Source organism: Fukomys damarensis, unplaced genomic scaffold (assembly GCF_012274545.1).
Source record: "Fukomys damarensis isolate Sample0158 unplaced genomic scaffold, DMR_v1.0_HiC HiC_scaffold_14, whole genome shotgun sequence".
Taxonomy (NCBI): domain Eukaryota; kingdom Metazoa; phylum Chordata; class Mammalia; order Rodentia; family Bathyergidae; genus Fukomys; species Fukomys damarensis.
In genome coordinates this window covers 36,795,878-36,817,719 of record NW_022900926.1, presented here as the reverse complement: position 1 = coordinate 36,817,719, position 21,842 = coordinate 36,795,878, and the positions used below count along the sequence as shown (strand labels likewise).

The 21,842-nt window shown below is 42.6% G+C and overlaps 1 protein-coding gene across 3 annotated transcripts in view; it reads left to right on the top strand.

Annotated features, from left to right (window-relative positions):
• Positions 1-19,780, top strand: part of LOC104852776 — a 27,557-nt gene extending 7,777 nt beyond the window's left edge. For 2 of the 3 annotated variants that reach the window (XM_010610560.1, XM_010610558.1), the window contains 7 exons: positions 170-278; positions 1,131-1,231; positions 2,192-2,293; positions 4,761-4,901; positions 7,972-8,056; positions 17,772-17,889; positions 18,956-19,780. In XM_010610560.1, the coding sequence (XP_010608862.1) occupies positions 170-278; positions 1,131-1,231; positions 2,192-2,293; positions 4,761-4,901; positions 7,972-8,056; positions 17,772-17,889; positions 18,956-19,151 (852 nt within the window). In that variant the 3' untranslated portion in view covers positions 19,152-19,780. The remainder of the gene's footprint in view (positions 1-169; positions 279-1,130; positions 1,232-2,191; positions 2,294-4,760; positions 4,902-7,971; positions 8,057-17,771; positions 17,890-18,955) is intronic. The other variant, XM_010610559.1, reaches the window with a different exon arrangement.
• The last annotated feature ends 2,062 nt before the right edge of the window (positions 19,781-21,842 follow it).

Sequence of the window (21,842 nt, the reverse complement as noted above, 5' to 3'; positions counted from 1 at the left end):
AAAAAAAAAAAAAAAAAAAAAAAAAAAAAAAAAAAGAAAAAGACAGCTCGAGCAGCTTGTGGTGGAGTCCTGGGTGGTACTGAAGGGTTTTGTGCTAAAATTCATTGTGTGCAATACTCTGTCGCTGTGGAGTCGACATGCAAGTTCTACAACTGTCCTTGTCCCCCAGGGTGTGCACAAGCCTTCCAGACTTCTGGGAGAATCCAGTGGCAGGAAATCACCAGCACAAGCCTCTGATGTTCCACTGCAGGAAAAGAAGGCACCAGCCAGCAAGAAGGGTGAGTGCCCATGAGCTTGCCCTCCCTTTGCTCACTTTGGTGTGGAGACATTTGTGACTAGAAGATGTGCATAGGAAGCTGCACCAAGGCAAGTGTGTGTGGTTCTTGGAGCTTCCTAATTCTCAGCCACTTTTTGTTGATTCCTGAGTTGGATCCTCTCCATCAGTCTTGCAGAACCTGCCACATCTTCCCTTGCTCAGCCCAGTCCAGCTGCTGGTCCTTCCAGACGCTTCTGACCCTCTAACAGGCGACTGTCACTGACAACAGCCTGATACCCTTATTCCCTGGCTTCACCCCTCGCAGTGCAGACTTCCTGCTGATTGATCTTCAATGGCCCAGTCTCCTAGCTCTCCTGCTGACCTCCTGCTTTCCACTAAGGTCCCCAACAAAGCCTTGGTTTACCTGTTGTGCCCTGTGCCTGCTGCCATCTCGCTCAGCCCCCTGGTGACTCTCCATGGCAGCTCCCAGGCCCTCCTGAAATCCTGTCCTCATGGCCCCTGTCTCCTTTCATAGGTCCAGTGGGCTGGTTCTCCCCGGGGTTCTGCCTCTCGCTCCTGTGTTTGCTCCCCACTGCCTGGAAACAGCTCCCAGGGAAAACTATTGCCTCTTCCCCAGTCATTATCTGAAGCCATCCTGCACTTGAAAAGCAGTAATGTCCAGAGATGAGGACTGAATGTATTCACTGACAGCACCCACTTCCTGTGTAATACACTGCGGGTGGAACCAACCAGTCACTTGTGATCTCATAAGAAAAAGAGAGCATGTTTCCAGCTAAATCAGACTTACAAACAGCATAGGGGTAGTGATATTTTCAGCATCTTATGTACTGTCTTTTGACATCTCTTCTTTCAGACACATATCCCTCAGTACCAGAGAGCTCTAAGGCCAGGCTTCCTGGCCAGGGCCAAGCCAGGCGGCCCCCTCGCTTCTCTGCAGACCGCAGGGTAGAGCAGGTAGGTGGGATTGAGTTGCTCTGTGGAGGCAGCTCAACATCCCTGGAGATGGCAGCGCCATCCTGTCTTCCTGATGGGTGCAGAAGATGAAGATGAATCCAAAGTCCTCCTTATTCTCAGAGCTCATTCAGACTTTCACATAGAAACATTTTTTTTTCTTGTAGATTTAAGTTGGTTTCCCTTAGCACGTAGCCAAAACCAGCTTGGTGGTTTTCCTGATTTAAGAGTTTCCCAAATCAAAATTTTGTTATATTTATTTTTAATCCTCAATGAGAAATGAGTGGAATCAAAAGCAAATATAACAGAAATACACCTAAGCCATTGTACTGGTCCACTTACTACATATTATATTTAATGAAAAATGCCAATGAAGTGGGAAGAGTTTTCTCCATGGGAGGGAATTTGGACAGTATACTTACGATGTACAAGTATCTGGCTGCGAGGAAATATCAGAGCAGGGTCCCACTAATTCTCTGCTCCCTATAAAAGTCTGCATCATCCATCCATCATGTTCTTTGCAATGTCATTTTTATTGTTTGGTACTTGGGTCCTTGCACTTGCAAGGCAGGCGGCAGCATCACTGAGCTAAATCCCTGGCCTCCAATGTCATCTTTGAGGGGATGGTGGTGACCTTTGTCTCTGGGCTTTAATTTTTTGAGCTCTAGCTGCTAATGGGTTCACTTCAAGGCCTTGGTGATCTGCATTTCAGAACCAGGTGCTGGGTAGAGTAGTGGTTGCCATGGTCAATCTGGCTACGATGGAGAGAACAGTGGGAGAAACACCTTCCCAAAACATAGAATGGGCTGGGGCATTTCTCAGGGGGTATTGCCAGTGTCTAGCATGCTCAGAGTCCCAGGTTGCCTCCCCAGCCCAGAAAAAACAAACACAGAATGTCCAAAACTGATTGTCCCAGCAAAGTTTAGAAAGGCCACAGGGGCCATGATTACACTCTTTCTGCAGAATCCTCCTACAAAGCCAGGACCCTCCCAAGGAGTAGCATGCCCTCTGGTAACCACCACAGAGAAGAGGGACGTACAGGAAAGACCACACACAGACAGCAAGGTAGGAGTCTACAGAATTCCTTCTTCCCCAGCTCTGGTTTCTGAGCTCCCCACTCTTTGCTCAGACTGTCTGGGGACTCCTGCTCAGAGGCCAGCAAGCATTTGCCAGAGCTCGATAAAATGAAACAGGAAAATTGGGAGAGGAAAATTTGTCTCTGTCTCCTCAAGTGTCTCCCAATTCCTGCATCCTCGGAGGATGCTTCCACCCTGAAGGATGTATTCTGGTGCTGGTGTTCTTGATTCAGATGGCCTGGAAGAGATCAGTGAGCAGCTGTGGTGTATGAGGCAGTTTATGGGTCCCCTTGCAGGAATGATGGCCCAGCGCCTTCCTTAACTTAGGATCCATGCACTGTGAGCCTTTTCCAATGGCTGGAGAGAAATGAGAGGACATCTTTGTTCTGCCTTTGTTGTGGACGCTGCCCTAAATAAAGGAGGATTTCTGCCCTTGCAAGAAGATAAGACATTCAGATAAGGGAGAGTTTACCGAGATGTTCTTTTGTGCAGTTTTCCACTGTGCTGTCAGAGGAGTGGACCCCATTCCATGTACCATGTCTTTCTGGCTCAGCAGTAGGTGATGCTGCTGATTCTTCAGTAGTACAAGATGAATCAATCACTCAGGCTTAGGAAACGCAAAGGTGTGGATTCACGGAGCAGGAGTCCCATTCTAGTTTATTCCAACATGAGCCTCCTCTTCCTCCTCCCGCAGTGGAGGACATCTGCTGCCTGCCCATGTTCCTAGGTGCCCTTCTTTCTCAGGTCCCTGGTACTTTACCCCCTCTTCTGGCCAGTCATCTTGTTTCCTCTGTTTCTGTGTGTCTTCCTTTAGATGTGCTGAAATTCTTTGCTTGTTTGCCTCTTTTTACAATATAAAATGATGCAAAAACCTCCATAGTCAGGCATCACAGAAAGGAACACATTCTAAAACTGCCTTTAGGTGATTTCATAACCATGTAGATCAGGGAGTACACCATCCTTGATGTGGCCTCAAAAGGGATAAACACCACATGCTGCTGGAGTAACACAGACTATTTTTTACCACTTTTTTTAAAAGCAGGAGCACACTCTAAAAGAATGAGTAAAAGTCTACTACAGAAATATATGAATTGGTGACATGGTCATTGTGATCATTATAAAGTATCATGTTGTATGTGTGTTGTGTGGGCTGTACTTCAGGGTGACTGGCAGTGTAGCAGGTGTGTTTACACCAATATTTCTGCAATACCACAGGCACCCATTCCACTGGATTATAATGGCTACAGTGTCACTGGGTGATGGGAATTTCTTGCCTCTGTTATAATGTTCTGTGACCCCTGTTGTATATGCAACTTGTTGTTGACCAAAACATTTATATAATCGACTTACACAACTCTAAAGATTTTAGGAATTTTTCTGTTTTCCATTTCTGAGTTGTAATTGTTCTTTAAGCCTTGTTGGAATTTTTATTGTTGGTTAAGATTCATCTTCTAACATTGAACTGGGTACAGCCTTCTCTATCCACCTGATTTACTTATTTATTTTATTGAGCTTATTGGTACATTTTTGGTATACAGTACAGTTACATTCATTATTGGAATCTTGTACCTTTACATGACAGGTCTTGGTTCTCATTTTTTCCCCTTGTCCCTGCCCTCCCTTCACCCGCTTCACCTGATTGATTTAAAAGCAGGAAAATGAACAATTTTGTGATCAAACCTGAAAAATTGATGGTGTGGGATTGACCAGTAGGGGGCACACATCATCAAATTTTGTAGGATTGCTGAAGCTGGTTCATACACAAAGCATTAGCGTTTATCTCAGTTGAATTAACTCCTAGGTTTCCTAGCTGTATCAAGAAATAAAAAAATATGCTTTTATAATTTTCATATGCACACATATTAACTCCCCAAATAGTGAGGTTATTTCTTCAGTTTTTCCTTATGCTAGTATTTTCATGACTAATGTTTTTAATTTGAAGACTAAGATATTCTTTTCTAAATTTCTAACCTAGCAGGATGCATTTGAAGCTCCATAGTTACTGACTGTTAATTGATATCAGTGAATCTTTGGGACAAGATAGAACACTGTATGAGTCGAAAGGATAGGACAGGAAGGGGGGAAACCTATCAAAGGTAGCTTTTACATAGTAATTGTGCCATTTGTACAGCCCAGAGTTCCAAATTCACCAAATCAAATAATCAGGAATTATCCAGACTGATAGCAAATGTGTCATGTGACCTTACAAAAATAAATTTATGGAATAAATTCATTTATAACTCATAAAAAATTGAGGGCTGGTGTTTTGGAACTGAAGGATTTGGTGATTGGGGTGGGGGTGGAAATGCAGCAATTGGTATCAATGGTGCCATGCAGGCAGCGAGCTAGAATGATTCTGAATGGAAGGAAAGTAGTGAAACCACATGTGGTTTATGTAATTACATATTTACATAATTACATAATTTTCATCTTGGAACTTTTGTGTCTCCATGAAGGTGGAGTTGACACTCAGTGATGGTCGCATGATTGTCACCTTCCCCAATGGCACCAGGAAGGAGACCAGCACCGACAAGAAGACAACCATCATCAAGTTTTATAATGGGGACGTGAAGAAGATCAAGCCTGATCAGCGAGTGGTGTGTGCACTGAGCCTATTTGCTCTTTAAAAAATCATGATGAGATTATTAGGGAACACTCTGCATATGGTACTCTTTTGTTATGTGAATGTTCTTGGATGAGGGAAAGGAAAAGGGCAGAACACAGGCTCTGGAATCAGATGCTCTTTAGCAGTGTGGTGATCCTCTCTCCATGGTGCACTTGGGCAAGTGAGATCCTTCATAATCTCTCAAACTTCAGATTTCCATGTCAGTGGGACTAACTACTACCCTTGCCTCCATTGAATTCTCACTTAGGAGTTGTTTTAATCTCTATAAAATGTGGTTCACAATTAGGACCAAACTTAAAAGATGGTTACAAAGATGAAATGACCCAATGCCTCTACCCCTGTAGAAACCTGAGGCTGAGCACTCCATAAATGAGTGTGCATCATAGAACCCACATTATCACAGTATTGCAATAAAGTGAGGCAAGACCAGGACCCAGCACTTGTACAAACCGGAGGACAGGTGGGCCTGATGGCTGTCACACTCCCTGGCTCTCCCACTGTTTACACAGTTGGGGAGGCACAAGCTCCCTGCATCTGCCATCTAGGTGGAGCAGAAAGCTTGGCTTTGAGAACCACAGGGTTGAGGCTTTGTCACAGCACTGTCAGGCCAGCTGTGCAAAATTAACAACTCTCAGTCTCTCTATCTAATAAAACCGGGACATATCTGCTATAGGGCTGGTTCTTGACTAGGAGCGACTGTTTCCCCTACTTGGGACATGTGCAATGTCTGAGGATATTTTTGGTTTTTATTACTAAGAGTGTTGGGAGTGCAGCTGGCATTTAGCAGATTGGGGCTGGGGATGCTGCTAAATATCCCAGTATACAGGAGAAACCTGCCTCCCCACAACAGAGAGTTCTCTAGTCTTGTTATCAGTGGAGCCAAGGTTGGAAGACCATTGCTGGTCATTATAAATTCATGTCACATGGGTGCTCAGTTACTGACAGTTGTCACCCCATGGTTCACAGTGGCAAGGCAGGTGACGTACACATGGAAGAGAACATATTGTGGTTGCTTGATACTAGGGAGCCAAGACCGTGTCTGTGACCCAATGGGACAGACTGTATGTTTTGTGGCAGAGGAACTTATGTGGGGAAAATAGTTTGCACAAACTTTGGAGGTTTCACAAGCAAGATCTACAGGATAGCATTTCTCCAGGTAATTTGGGTTGTGACAATTTACATGAATCTGGGTAGTGGGCAAACAGTCATAGTAAATCGGGCCTGGACATGAGGGTACAATTTATTGTGGACTGAGAACAATCTCTTAGTACTGAGACAGCACCAGATTGCATTCTTCTGTGTTTCTCCCTCAGATGGCCCACTTCACCGTTCTCACTCACACCAGGATACACACTCGGAGCTGAGTCACTGCAGAACTCCTCTGATTTCGTCTGTTTTACTCTTCCCCCCCCACCCCCGTACTAGGAACCGAACCCAGGACCTTTGCCCTGAGCTACATCTCAAGGCTTTATTTTCTATTTTTCATTTTGAGCTGGAGTCTCTCTAAGTGGCTCAGTTGCCTGCACTGGGGCCAAACTTGCCATCTTCTTACCTCAGGCCTGCAGAGTGCTGGAATTATGGGCACATGCACTGCCCCCAGCTCTGCTTCACTTGTTTTAATGAGAAGCGTCTGTATGCATGCTGCTGGGTAATTTCACCCCCACTGAAGTCTTCTGACCTTCCCATCGTGGTGTCAGTATCCTGGGGTATAGACAAGGGCACACCTAGCTGCCTAGGTGTTCTTCTGTTGGCCCAGTTACCCACAAAGCCCCTGATTTTGCTGGGAAGTGTGAACAAGGCAGGAGCATAGACAACCCTTGAAAAGGTGGCTTCTGTGATGCTACAGCCCAGTGGAGCCACAGGTGACATTGCTCTCACTGCCTACCTCCTCCTGTGGACTTGAGTCCAAGTTTTCCTCACCTCAGAGTACCAGGGAGTCGTTTCCTAGCTAGGCTTAGGGACGCAAGGGTGACAAATGCAAGTTCAGAGAGTGAAAAATCTCAGAATCCGCACACTGAGGTCAAGATGGCCTCAAGATCCTGAGCAGGGAGGAGGAGGAAACATCCTTGCTCAGACCTTTGTTCTGCTGTTGTGAAATGTCCCTGGAGGGGGTGACCAAGTGCTTTGCCTTAGTCAAGCCCAGGGGTCTGCAGAGGGAGACGGGGCTGGCATGGTGGAGGAGGGCTCCTGCTCCATCTGATTTCAGACAAGTGGCAAATGTGAGGCGAGGTTGCCTGTGAGACCATGGAGCAGAGATAGGCCACTTTCCACGTGACTACTTGCTGGGACCCCACCTGTGCTCATTCACCCTTTCTCTCAGGGGCCGGAGGTGCGGGCACCATTGCAGGAAACTTACACGAAGTGACCAGCGGCTCTCAGTGAGGATGGAAGTGAATACCTTCCTTCCATGGAATCATTTTGGAAATGGACATGTACATTCAGTCATTTTTTGTTTTGGGAGCCTTCCATGGTTTAAAAATTTCCCCCTCCCCGCTGTGTGGGTGAGATGGACTCAGACGCAGCATGGAGAGCATTCCCCGCACCTTTCTTCTCTGTACCTGCTCTTCTAGCTCCTCCTCTCCTTTTCTGGGAACTGAAGACAGCACGGCATTGGAAATGTTACTATCAGGTGGTGGCTGTCATGGTGTGGTTTGCTTGGACATCTGACACAATGGGTGCCCAGTTTTCTCCTGGAGCTGCCAGCAGGCTCTGGACCTGAGAGCTAGGAGTTTCATAGTGGTGGTTCTCGTGGGTCATGCCCATCAGCCAGGATATAGCCAGCTGCAGGCCTCCAAGGCATTGAAGCCCAAGGGTGCAAGACTGAGAGCTACACTGTTCTGTAATCTGCCTCACTCATAGTCCGGGGCCATCATTTCTGGGGTGTTGGTGGCCAGTTCCTCTTCTTGTGCCCCATGGCCATGGTGAGGCCCAGCAGCCAAGTAGTCCCCTCAGCTACCTGCAGGAAATGCTTTACCAGATTAAGTCCAAGTCCACCAATAAGGCGAACTGCCGCCCAACACAGGTCTTTCTGGCACTTACAGATTTATTACTTCTCGGATGCTCAGACAACATACACGACCTACCCCGATGGCGTGGAAACCGTGCAGTTTCCTAATAAGCAGATTGGTGAGTGGAGTCACCCTGAGCTCGCACAGTTACGCATCTTCTGTGTGCATACGCTGTACGAGGTGATGTGGAAACGTTAGGTTGAGCAAATACAGAGTCTTTTAGACAAGTTCTCCAGGGTAACAATTGTCCCGATACTGTAATCAGACCTTAAACTGCTTAATGAAGGCCCAGTGTGCCTTTTCCCCTGAATCTTATCTGTAGCTATGGACAGCTCCTCAGTGCAGGTCCATGAACTCTCCAGGTCCTGCTGGCCTCCCTCAGCAGGGAAGGTTGTGCTGTGGCTTGGCTAGGCCTATGTGGGCAAATATCAGAATAGGAGCATTAGACAAATGGCCCCTCACTCACTTTCACGGGTGTCTCCTTCCAAACACCCCTTTGGCTGAATGAGAAATACTTTCTAACCTGGTAGATAATGTGGGCAAGCATGCCAGCTTCCCCCTATTAAGAATTTCCCCATACTGTCTCTCTGGAATGCCAGCTGAGAGCCACTGCTTTGTGAGTAGAATGGATGTCGCTGGGCATTCCTGGCTGGCACCTGTTAACTGGGTAAGGTGGATCTCCTGGGCTCTGTAGGCTGTATGAAGGTGTGGGAGTCACACAGTGTGTGTTTCCTAAGAGTGCCTTCTCATATTATAAAATTCTGTTGGTTTACCAACGCAGTTTTCTTTTGTGATCTACTCAGTTTTAGTTTAGCATGAAAATCCTATTGCCAAGAAGCTCTGAATGTATTAAAAATATATTTGCACTGTGTGCATAGTAGACACAGAGAGCGTGTGATGGTGAAGGTGCCCTCCACAGGAGCAGCTCCTGGGGCAGGGCTGCAAGCAGCCACCAGGTGACAATGTCCTCACAGTGCCAGACTTCTGTGTCTGGCACAACTGATGATTTGCTTGTTTAATTTAACAAGGCTCATTGCTTTGTTTGAATAGCTTTAAACCATAAAAGTGTCTTATATTTGGTTATGTAAAGAGTTTGCAAATGAAGCTAAATTCATTCCTTATTCTAGTTTTTCACAATTAGATGATTGATAATTGCTTTTTCTCTGGGAAACATGGCTAATCCACCCAGGTGGGTCAGTAACACCAGACTGGTGTTGTATTGAACACCCAGAGTGGTAGAGGCACCTTTGGAGTGTCTTTCAGGGACTAAGATGTTAGGTCATAATGTAATTAGGTAATCTAGAAAATCATAAAATATTTATGCTATAATTTGTATGACAGTGAAAATGAATCTTCATGTGATCTTTCCCCCCTGTATTTCAGTTTTGTTCATTTATTTTTTCAGATTGATACTGAAAGTGTACATAGTATTCTGGAAATGTGGCTGCATGATTCCTATCTCTATTACATTTTATTATTTTAAATGTCCTGGTTCTGTATATGTGCTCCAATTTCTGTGCATTCTATTAGGACAAACTCTGCTGTTCCACTCTTTTAATTTTATTTGCTCTAATTTCTTTTTCTTTTTTGTGCTGGGGATTGAACTCAGGACCTTGTGCTTAGGAAGCAGGTGTGGTGCCACTGAGCTAAATCCCCAGCCATTTGCTCTAATTTTTATTAGGCTCTAAGTTTTTTAACTTTTTCTCTGTTTATTTTAATGTAATTTCAAACTTACAGAACAGTTCCAGGAAAGCACACAGAACTGCTACCTGCTCTGTACCCAGAATCATTAGTTTCTAATCTTTTGCCACACTTTCCTGAGCATTCTTTCTCACTCTCCTATGTATGGATATGCATTGGTCCGCTTTCTCATTCCTGGGAGAAAATACTTGATACCTCCAAAGTAAAGGAAGAGATGTTTACATTGCTCACAGTTTCAGAGGTTCCAGTCCATGGTCGGCTGGTTCCAGTGCTGTGGTCCTGAGGTAAGACAGAACAACATGGAGCAAGAGAGGGACAAAGTTGCTCAACTCATGGGAGCCAGGAAGTGGAGCATGGGAGAAGAGCACCAGCCAGAGACATAATCTCCAAAGCGCATAACACCCCCAGCACTGCATCTCCAACAAGGCCTCACCTTCTAACACACTCAGCTGTGAAATCGGTGGATTCATACACTGAAGAGTGCAGTGTCCCCATGACCTCCCTGTGAGTGTTTTGACAAGATGAGCTGGTGTACCCACCCATCTTTCACTTTATTGTGCTGTTTCTGCCAGAATTTTAATTCTAAATTGATTTTTACTCTTAACATGAATTAAGATTACTACTGTGTTGCTTTAAGTAGTTTTAAACGTTTGCACAGATTTTTGGGGTCACTATTCTTGTCACTCAGGCTGTTCTTGTTGACTGTACCAGAAGGCGTATCTCTGTTCTATTCCTTGTTAGTTGTGCCCAATGTCCATAGAGGGCCAGGGGGGCCTTCCTAAGAGGGGACCTTTAGGGGGAGGTAGGAATTAAGGGAGGGAGCTGTGGGGGTACTGGGGCAAGACACTGTGGAGAAAGCAGGTTGTGTGGAGAAGCAGATACTGGTGTGTGCTAGAGAAGCAAGGTGGGCGTTGCGGCAGGAGGGGAACATAGATGAAGTCAAGTGTAGGCAGTGGAATGTGTGGGCCACAGCGAGGACTTTGACTTTCAGTTCTCTTCCAGAGAAGTTCCCTGGAGGACTGGGAGCCAAGGGATGATAGGAATTTTCCTCAGCATATCAAAGACTGTTCCATGACCTTATGGCAGAGACGCTGGAAACCTGGCAGGAGCCTAATTGCTCCCTTTGATGATGATTTTCATGTTTTCTTGCTGCTTTGAAGAAATATTGTCTCCAGTTACCCACGGATGTGCCTAGCTGTGGATTTAATTTTGTTTGTTGTATTAGGGGTTTGTTGTGCATCTTAACTCTGACGACTTGTATCTCACATGAGTTAGGGTTGCCAGATTTAGCAAATAAAAATGCAGGATGCTCAGTTAAATTTCAATTTTAGATAACCGACAAATTTATACTAAAAATTTACTTGTAGTTTCTCTGAAATTCAAACTTAACTGCATGCCCTGGATTTTATCTGGCAAACATATCTTTAATTCAAGAAAAATTTCAGCTATTATTTTTAGTAATATCATTTTTTCCTTCTTTTCTCTTCCCAAACCACCAGTTGAAGGTATATTATACCACGTCATCTAATCTCCTTGCTGCTAAACACATTTTCTTTTCTTTGTTACTTTCTGGGTTAGTTCTTTAAAATTGTCTTCTAGTTTATTAGTTTTCTCTCCAGAAGGATATTAAACGCTATTTTTAATACAACCTTTAGGCTTAATTTTAACCACTGTATTCTTCCCTGGAGAATGTAGTCTTTATCAGATCTCCCTAGTCTTTTGGGTCATGCTATCTTCTCTTGTTTCCATCTCACTCCTTTACTCCTTAAGTTATTGTGTACATGTTCTCTTTGTCTGCTCCTGGTGACACTGTGTACAGTCTGGAGCTCTGGGTAAGCACTGTTAGCTCTGCCCATACATCTTTATGGTGCTGTCTCCTTGCATTTCTCATAGTGTCTTGTTGGGTTGTGTTTGGCAGCAATTCTGGGGGTACCCAGTCTGACTGTCTATCCAGGAAGCTCTGTGCTAGCTCTTGTAGGTAGCCTGAGCATTGTAGTTTGGGGCCACACCATGTTTTTTCCAGACCTATGGGCAGTGGGATTGCAGTGCTGAGTGGTGTTAGTAGTGGAACACTTCACAGTCAGCCTGAAATCATAGGTTCTTTGGCGAGAGCTCAAAAGCAGACTTGCTCCCTGATAGGCTCCACTGGACAACATTAGGTATTTTCTAGTTCATCCCTGCAGAGTGACACATCCCTTGAGAGTGTCATCATGAAGTGGGGACACAATTCTGGTTTTCAGGATGCAAACGTTATATCCTGCCCCAGAAGACCTTTTATAGGCTGTTCCTCCAGACTGCTGAGATTAGCAGGTGACTGCAAGTAAACAGCAGCACTGGGGTCTACTCTGCCTTCCAGAAACCACTGTAGATTGTGGCTCTTTTCACACTCTTGAATACTGATTTGAAAGGATTTTTATATCTTTTTCTTTGACACTACTAGATATTTTCTAGTGGTAGCTTCTATAAAATACTTTTGACATATTGCCAAGACAGAATCAAGTCCTGTTATCCACGCTATCATCTCAGACATGGTGGAAAATGGTCAGGGCTGATATTGCTGCTGAGCCCCAGGCTATCCTGCTCTATCTTATCTTCTGACCCTCTTGTCTTTGTCCTAGTTTTCCAGCCAATGCTATTGTGTGTCATGTTAGGATGTTCACTGTCATAATCTTGTCACTGAGGGTGAGACTAGGCAAGTGAGCACAGAGGGGGACACAAGAGTAATTGTTTTCTTCAGTGACCCTCTGAAAATAATTCAGAGTGAAAATTACACTTGCTGGTTCACAAATGTCCTGCTAGGCGATTGATATTTATTCAGGTCTGGTGTAAAAGAAAAATATTTTATAGACATGTGTTTTCTTTAAATCTCAGCTGGTCCATGCAGAGTGTCTCTAATGTGCCACTTAATTTTATAGCAGGAAAATCAAGTGCTGTTATTGCTCTTGGATAAGTTCACCATATCATCAGCATTTCTACATTTCTACCTATGACTGATATTTCAAGGACAAAATCAAAGAAAGTCCCATTGTTTCTCCCTATTGCTACTTTATAGGTTTTTATTTTTCTTATGTGAATCTTCACGTACATTCACACAAATCAGTAAAGACATATTGCGTTTTGATTAGGTGCCAGGCAGTCAGTGAGTCTCAAAATATTGACCAATGAAGAGCCTGCAATTTCTCCACAGTGTTTCACTAATAACACCATTTAGAAACTATCTTTTGTAGTTTATGCTAACAGATATTTTAAGGGGCAGAATTTTCCCTTAGTTTTCAAATTCTTCACATTTATTTCTCTGCCATTGTCTGCCAACAACTACTAACAGTTGACAAAATAAGTCAATATGAAGAAATAAAAGTACGTGTTTTCAACAGTGAGGATATAGCATTCAGAGGCAAAAAGTCACTAGCTACAGGACTATGATGGACCTTGGACCTCAAGTGTAGGATTAAGGGTGTCAGAGAGAAAATAGAAGCAATAGAACTTTCTTAGACAGGGAGCTCATTTGTGCAAAGTTGGGAGAATATCAACTTTCTTGTCAGTGTGTCTGGAGCAAAATGTTCAAGTATAAATAAAAATTGATAGAATGGGACATAAAATAGGCCTGGAATATTAGTCCTTTATGGGATGAGTCCATTCAGTCTACTATTACCATGAACTAGATGGCTGATAATCAAGGGGAACTCATTCCTCAGAGATCAGGGGACTGGAAGTCCATGACCAAGGTTCTGGTAGGCTTGGTGTCTAGTGAGGACACATTGATGGTGCCTTCCCCCATGGCAGAACACAGCTTTGTTGAACAAGACCACTAATCCTTTTGTGAAGGTGCCTCCTTCAAGATCCAATTACCTCTCAAAGGCACCATCTCTTAACACAATTGCTTTTGGGTGGGATCCAACACATAAACTTTGGTGAGATATAAACATTCAGGCCATAGTAGAGAGAATCACCATAAAATATATTTGTCCATTTAGGCAGATAAATTTATAGAAGTGCAAAGATATCTGTGCATGTTGTTTAAGTCCTGGATAGAAGAGTGAAATGCAGCAAGTATATTTTTATTGTTTATGCAGTTGTTTTTTTCTGATGACTTTAATATAATGTTGAAGTCCTTGAAGTTTTGCTATAAGGGTTTCCAAATTCAGCAAATAATGACTCAGACTTTCATTTACATTTGAATATCAGGTAAACAACAAATAATTAGCAGTATAAATATGTTCCATTAAATATTTGGGACAGATAAATATTTCCTGACATTTGATGGCATTCCATCCAGGAAAATCCATTGTCAGTTTAAAATACTATAAGCTGAAAATGCATGTAAGACACCAAGCATAGCTCTATCACAGCAAACTCTACAGTATAGGATGTCCTCCCTGGTGATGGCCTGGGACCTGGACGCTCATGGCCATTGGGAGAGGGCAGTGCTGCATTTCACTAGCCTGGGAAAAGGCTGAAATGCAAAATTTGCTTAGTTTCTGTCTTAGCTAGTTTTCTTGTTTCTGAGACAAAATGACAGATACCCAGAGTTAAAGGAGAAAAGCTTTATTGTAGCTTACAATGTGTAGAGGTTCCGGGTAATAGTTGACAAGCTCCAAGGCAGGGTGGCATGGCAGAAGGACTTCACAGAGGAGAAAGAGTTCATGGAAGGCAGGTAGGAGAGAGCAAAACAGCAAACAGCAGCAGCATGCAGCAAGGCAGAAGCCTGTCCCTTTTATCCTGTCCAGGCTACCCACATTTTGGGTGGTGCCACCCACACCCTGGGTGGGCCTTCCTATTATCCATACCCAGAACTGTGCTTAACCTATCAGTGGAATGATTAAGTAATCGTGCACTTTTTTTTTCTTTTTATTGAGTTTATTGGTACATTTTAGGTATACAGTACAGTTACATTCATCTTTGGGATCTTGTACCTTTACATGACAGGTCTTGGTTCTCATTTTTTCCCCTTGTCCCTGCCCTCCCTGCACGCCCTCCTCCACTCCCCATTTACAAACACTTTATTTCCATTTTTTCATTTTCTCATATTTTTTTCTTTTCCCTTATTCTCTTTCCCCTACATCTTTAGCTCTTTTCTTCCTATTTCACATTGTTAATTATCTCATTAGGATCTTCTGTACTATAATAGTTTTTCACACCATGCACTTGTAATCCCAGCATCTCACAATTTAAACTCAATGTCACATAGCCTAGAACCAGTAACTTCTGAAAACCCTCACCTATGGCCACATGAGGCTCTGGGAGATATCTAGATATAAGTCATATCGGTTTCTACTGAATGTATATCACTTTTCTGTAATCATAAAGTTGAAAAATCATAATTAAAGTCATTGTAGGTTGGAAACTGTCTGTACTTATGCTAAAATATTATTACTTCATCCAAAAGTCAAGTTGACCTGGGAATTTCATATCATATCTAGCAAACATAGTTATAGATTCATATGATTGAGAATTATTCTCTTTCTATAAATCTCAGATAGATCACTGAGATATAATGTGGTTTTTAAACACTCAGTATATAATGCATTTTTAGTTTTTATTGAGTTTATTAGTACTTTTTAAGTATACAGTACAGTTACATTCATCATTGGGATCTTGTACCTTTGCATGACAGATCTTGGTTCTCATTTTTCCCTATACCCCTGCCCTCCCTTCACCCCCACAACCCACCCCTATTTACAAAAAGTTTGTTTGCATTTTTTCATATTCTCATATTTTTTCTTTCCCCTTATTTCCTTTTCCCTACTCTTCCCACTTCCCCTACACCTTTAGCTTTTTTTTTTTTTTTTCAATTTCACATTATCGGTTATACAATTTGGATCTTATTTACACTTTTACTTTTTCACAGCAGAGAAACTACTCAGTATTTACACATGGGTGCCCTATTTATTTCACTTAAGAGTATGGCCTCAATTTGCATCAATTTCCCTATGAATGACTCTAGCTTCTCATCCTTTCATTGTATTTTGGGGTGGGTACCAGGGATAGAACTGAGGAGTTTGTGCTTGCAAGGCAGGCAGCAGAACCACTGAGCTAAATCCCCGGACCCCTATCTTCTCATTCTTTATGGCAGAATAGTACTCCATTTTATAGAAAAACCACATCTTCTTTATCCAGTCTCCAACTATGGGCAATTGGGCTTTTTCCAAGTTTTAGCTATTACAAACTGTGCTGCTATAAACATGGGTGTGCGTATATCACTGTGGTATTATTCTTTTAATTCTTTTGGAAAGATACCCAGCAGAGGGATGGCTGGGTCAAATGGAATCTATAATCCTAGTTATTTGAGGCATTTCTGATTTCCACTGTGGTTGTACCACCGACAACGGAGAAGAATTCCTTTCTCCCCACAACTCTGCTGACATTTGTTATTGGTTGATTTCTTAATGGCAGCCATTCTTTCTGGGGTGAGGTGGAATCTCAGAGTTGTTTTCGTCTGCATCTCTCAAATGACCATTGATGTTGAAAATTTTTTCCTACATCTATTTGATGCTGTTACTTCTTTGTCTGAGAAATGTCTGTTCATTTCCGATGCCCATTTTTTAATGGGGTCTTTCTATTTAGGGGGGCTGATTTTTTTGAGTTCCTTATATACTGTAGATAATAGTCCTTTGTCTGAGGAGCAGCTGGTAAAAATTTTTTCCCACATTTTAGGTTGTCTCTTGCTCTGTTGGTAGTTTCTTTTGCAGTGCAGAAGCTTTGTAATAAGATGAGATCCCAGTTGTTGATTCTTTCTGCTAGTTCCTGTGCTACTGAGGATTTGCTCATAAAGTCTTTTCTTATGCCAATGTCTTCGAGACCTCTGCCTAACTTATCTTCCAGCAAGTTTAGAGTTTCTGTTTTAATATTTAGATCTTTAATCCACTTGGATTTTAGTTTAGTGCATGGTGAAAAATAAGGGTCTAGTTTTAATCTTTGTCAGGTTGAAATCCAGTTTTTCCAACACAATTTATTAAAGAGGCTATTTTTGGCTCCTTTGTCAAAGATGAGGTAGCTGAGTACATCTGGAGTTGTTTCTGAATCTTCCAACCTATTTCACTGATCCATGGGTCTGTTTCTTTGCCAGTACTATGCTGTTTTTTATCACACTGGTTTTGTAATACAGTTTCAAATTGGGGATTGTGATACCCCCCTGTCATGTCTCTGTTGCCTAGAATAGGTTTTGCTATTCTAGGTCTCTTCTGGTTCCAAATGAATTTTTGGATTATTTTCCCTAGTTCTGTGAAATATACTGTAGGAATTTCAATCTGGATTGCATTGAATCTCTATAGCAGTTTTGGTAGTATGGCAATTTTCACTATGTTAATTCTTCCTACTCAGGAACAAGGGACATCTTTCTATTTTCTTATATCCTCTTCAATCTCTTTTTTCAGAGTGCTGTAGTTTTCAGTGTAGAGGTCTTTTGCTTCCTTTACTAGATTGATTCCTAGATACTTCATTTTTGGGGCAATGCTATTGTGAAAGGGACTGTTTCCCTAATTTCTCTCTCAGTGAGTCTGTTTTTTGTGTACAAGAAAGCTATTGATTTTTGAGTGTTGATCTTATATCCAGCTACTCTGCTGAAAGTGTCAATTAAGTTTAGAAGTCTTTTGGCAGAGTTTTTTGGGTCTTCTAGATAGAGTATCATATTGTCAGGAAATAATGACAGTTTAACTTCTTCCTTTCCTATCTTTATTGCTTTAATTTCTTTCTCATATCTAATTGCTGTGGCTAATATTTCCAGAACTATATTGAACAGGAGTGGTGATAGTGGACATCCTTGTCTTCTTCCTGATTTTAGTGTGAAGGTTTTCTGTTTGGGGCCATTTAATAGGATGTTAGCTGTTGAATTTTCATAGATAGCCTCTATTGAGTTGAGATGAAGACCCTCTATTCCAATTTTCTGCAGGATTTTTATCATGAATGGATGCTGAATTTTGTTGAATGCTTTTTCTGCATCTATAGAGATGATCATATCATTTTTGTCCTTGACTCTGTTGATACAGTGCATTACATTTATTGATTTATATATGTTGAACCATCCTTGCATCCCTGGGATAAATCCATCAGGGTGTATGATCTTCTTGATGGCCTTCTATATTCTGTTTGTGAGTATCTATATAAGATGCATTTTTAAAAAATGTATTCTGCAGAAAAATTCTACCCTGATGGCTCCAAAGAAACTGCGTTTCCAGATGGGACAGTGACCCGGCTCAAGGCTGGGTGTGAGGAGACTGTGTTTCCTGATGGGACAATCACACATGTGAAAAGGTTGGTATTGTATCACACAATATGAGTCCACATCACCTCCAACTTTTGATTTATGTATTTGATAATTTTTTCATATTGATTAGATTTTTGTGTTTAAGTATTTATTTAAATATAATAGCAGAAAAATAATACCATTGACCCAATTTTTGTTTTTGACTAATTTGAGTCCCTTAATGAAGACTGTAGGTTTAAACATTAATTCAGGGACACTCATGTGTCACATAATGTTTTAGTTGTCGACAGGGCATACACAACATCACATTGTCTAATATCAATGTAGTCATCTTAGCTGGTGTTGAAATCACCTAGCAATGCATTTCTTGGAACATGTCCCTGTTTTAAGAGATACACAGCTGTTTAACTCAGTGAGGTTGGCTGGGTTTGAATTATACCATAAGGATGAGCCCAGTCTGTTGTAGAATCAGGAATCCAAAGTTATTGCAGAACCCACACAAACAAATATATAAAATACATGGAAAAGTGCTGGTGAGATTTGGTCTCCATTCTGGCGTGAGGAAAGGAAGACCAGAGGTCAGCACTGTCCATCTAGCTGCCCAAGTGGGTTGGGAAGTTGCCTTAGGTCCTCCCTTTCTTTACCCCAGATCACCCAGTCCCAATATCCCTGTGGTGTCTCCTTGCTGGCCTCAGTCTCTTCCGTGCCTTCTATTTTATAGCCCGAAGGTTTAGTCTCTCTCCTGGTCTAGAGCCACATTAACTCCCACAAGGGGAGCCAGAAAATGCCCACTCATGTGGGGGCACTTTCTTTACCTTTTCATGGCGCTCTGTGCAAACCACATCTCTGCTTACCTCCACCACAAGCTATCACCATAGGTTGGGTGAACAGACTTGGCTGCCCATGCAGCTTGTCTCCTTCGTGCCCCACTTACATGTCCTCAGCCATTCTGGGCTCCCATCAGTCCCTGAGCCTTCAGCACCATTTCTTTCCTTGTTCTGCACAGCTGTGTCCTCCTTTCCAGGCACTGGTGTCACTCATCCCTACCTGCTCCATGTTCACAGAACCAGCTATGGCACAGCCCGTCTTACCAGAGTATTTCTCCTCTACCAGGAATGGCGACAAAACCATTGTGTTCAGCAACGGGCAGAAAGAAATCCACACAGCCCAGTTCAAGAGGAGGGAATTTCCCGATGGTACCAGCAAGACTGTGTATTGCAATGGATGCCAGGAGACCAAGTACAGTTCGGGGAGGGTCAAGGTCAAAGACCAGACTGGAAAGGTCATCCTGGACCAGAAGCAGAAGTAGAACACCCCTTATACTCACCACAGTGTGTGAAACACCAGTGACAGTTTTTGCAAAGACAGAGACAAAACACATTAGCTGTCCCAAGTAATCTTAGCCCCAAACTTCAGGAGTACTTGGTCACTAGAAACTGTAAAGAAGGAGAGCTCTAGTCTCTCACTTAAGGAAAGTGGTCAGAATAGCACTAGGTAGATGAAAAGCTCACAAAAGCATGATTTCCAGTGCCTTAACCCGACTTTGTCCTTTTTGCTAATTTTACCACATGGGGGCCCTGGCACAGGATAAAGCCAATGTCAGCTGCCAGCTTCTAGGGAGCATTTGTATATTAGGCTGAACCTCTGTGGGTCTGGTCTGCCAGCTCCGGCCTTCCTCATACCTCCAGCACCATCCAAACTCAACCTGACCCATTCTCCTCCATGGTTCTCCTCTACCCATGCCCATGTCATTTCTTGGCCCAACAGTCATGACCAGACCAAGGGGTGGCTAACTTAGATTTAGAAGAATATAAGTATTGTGGTCTATGGCTGCCTCGAAAGACAAGCACTTCCTAAAATTCTTGACATTTTAATTCTGGTATAAACATGATGACCAGTTACTTCTTTTGTGTTGAAGGCTATATGGAAATTACAAAAGCACACTGACATTCAACAAATTTTTATGCTAAAGTGTAGAATCCAAAAAAGATAAAAAGAAAGTTTCATTAAAACCTTATAAAGATATATGCATATTTGATTTTTTATGTTTTCATGTGAAAGACATGAAATACTATATTTTAGCACCAGTGATTACTTTCACCCTAAAATATATTATGCACACATTATTGTAGTCTTTAGTATTTTGGTAATACTATTTAAATAACTCAAGACTAATGTGCTGTCTTGGCTTTGAGGGGAAAAGAAATGATTTCTGTAATTACCTTGAGTGGAAGCAAGTTCTTTCTGGATGAATGTCAAACTGAGGTAAGGATATTGTCAGATATAAATGGCCATGACTAAAAACCCACTCTAGGTTTGGCTAAAAATTGACTTGTTTATTATTATATAAAAATTATAGTTAAAGCAAATGAAATACATTCTACTGAATTCTAGCTTTTAATTGCCTGTGGGAGTCAGGGGAAGAAGCTAAAGTACAAGTCAGTTATGTTCCAGCATCAGACGTCTCGTCTGGCATTGTGTGTAATATGCAGTGGCTGCCCCAATACTGAGGTGTGTGAGATCTGCAGTGACATAAGATGAGCTCAATATAAGCATTACACTGTAGGCCCTGTGTGGTATGCATTCTGGCATGTTGGAAATCAGTGGACTTTAGTTTTTGCACTCTCCTAAACATGTTGCTTGTACAAGTCTGGTCAGTTTTACCTCGGTGTTATAATTTGGATCTTAAATGTCCTCCAAAGGCCTATATGGTAAAAACTTGGGGATGGTGCTAATGGGAATTGGTGGAGCCTGGAAGGTGGCAGCTGTGAAAGGTCCTCAGGTCATGGAAGTACGTCCTTGAAAGGGACTATGGGATGCCAAGCTCTCTCTTCCTCCTTGCATCCTGAACATGAGGTGAGTGGTTGTACCATGGGTTATCAGCATGACATGCATTTCATCACCACCTCCACTGCACAGGACCGAGCAACCAGGGAGGGAGTGAAATCTCTCCAACTATGGGCCCAAACAAACTTTTCTCTTTATAAGCTGATTATCTCAGGTGCTTGTTTGCCTTTTAGAAAGCAGACTAACACATTCAGCACCTATAGAGGACTTCCTTTGGATACCCAAGCCCATAGATGCTCGCATTCTTCATATAAAATGTCACTGTATTTACATATTATCTAAGCACATCCTCCCATATGCTCTAAATCATCTCTGGATTACCTGTGATACCTAATACAATGTAGGTGCTGTGGAAATAGTTGTGATACCATATTGTTTAGGGAATGATGACAAGGAAAAGTCTTTATGCATTCGGTACAGATAAAACTTTAAAAAAATATTTTCAATGTGCAGTTGGTTGACTCCTGAGAGGCAGAACCCATAGACACAGAGGACTGATAGTATGGATAATATAAATTTTGAGGGGCAGAGATCCACATGCTTGGAAGCAGTACCTAAGTATATGTGGTTGATCAAAAAGGGAATGAACATTTAAGGAAATCATGAAACAACAGCATGTAAGGGGCTGGAGAGTGGATCAAGTTAGCCAGACTGTTGAGGAAGGGACAGTGAGTAAGGAGCTAACAGCCACCACTCTATCCTTCAGAGGCCCATGCAGCCATCACCCCTTCTGGGAAGTTAGCCTTGGTCAACCCTGGCATAAGTCTCCCCAAGTGCTTCCTGGCCCCGAACCCCTCTGGGTACTTCCCACATTGTGTCCCTGAGACCTCATCACTGGTCCAAGCCCCAGTAGCTCAGGGCACACTGAAGGTGATGTCAGCCTTCTCCACCTGTGACTTTGATATCCACCTTCAACTTCTTCGGGCTGATCAAACAGAGCCTGGCTTAGCATGCAGAAAGCCTTCTTGCCATAAATAAATACGAAATATTGTTAGCTCCAAAGTCAGAGGAGGTGGGAACTTGGGGACTGCACTCAAAAAGGAGTAATTTGTTTAATGCTCAATTTATTAAATGTCCTTTTGATGTGACTTTCCCATGAGCATTTAAAGATTGACTGTGATCAGATTAAATTTCATTAAAATGCAATTAAATA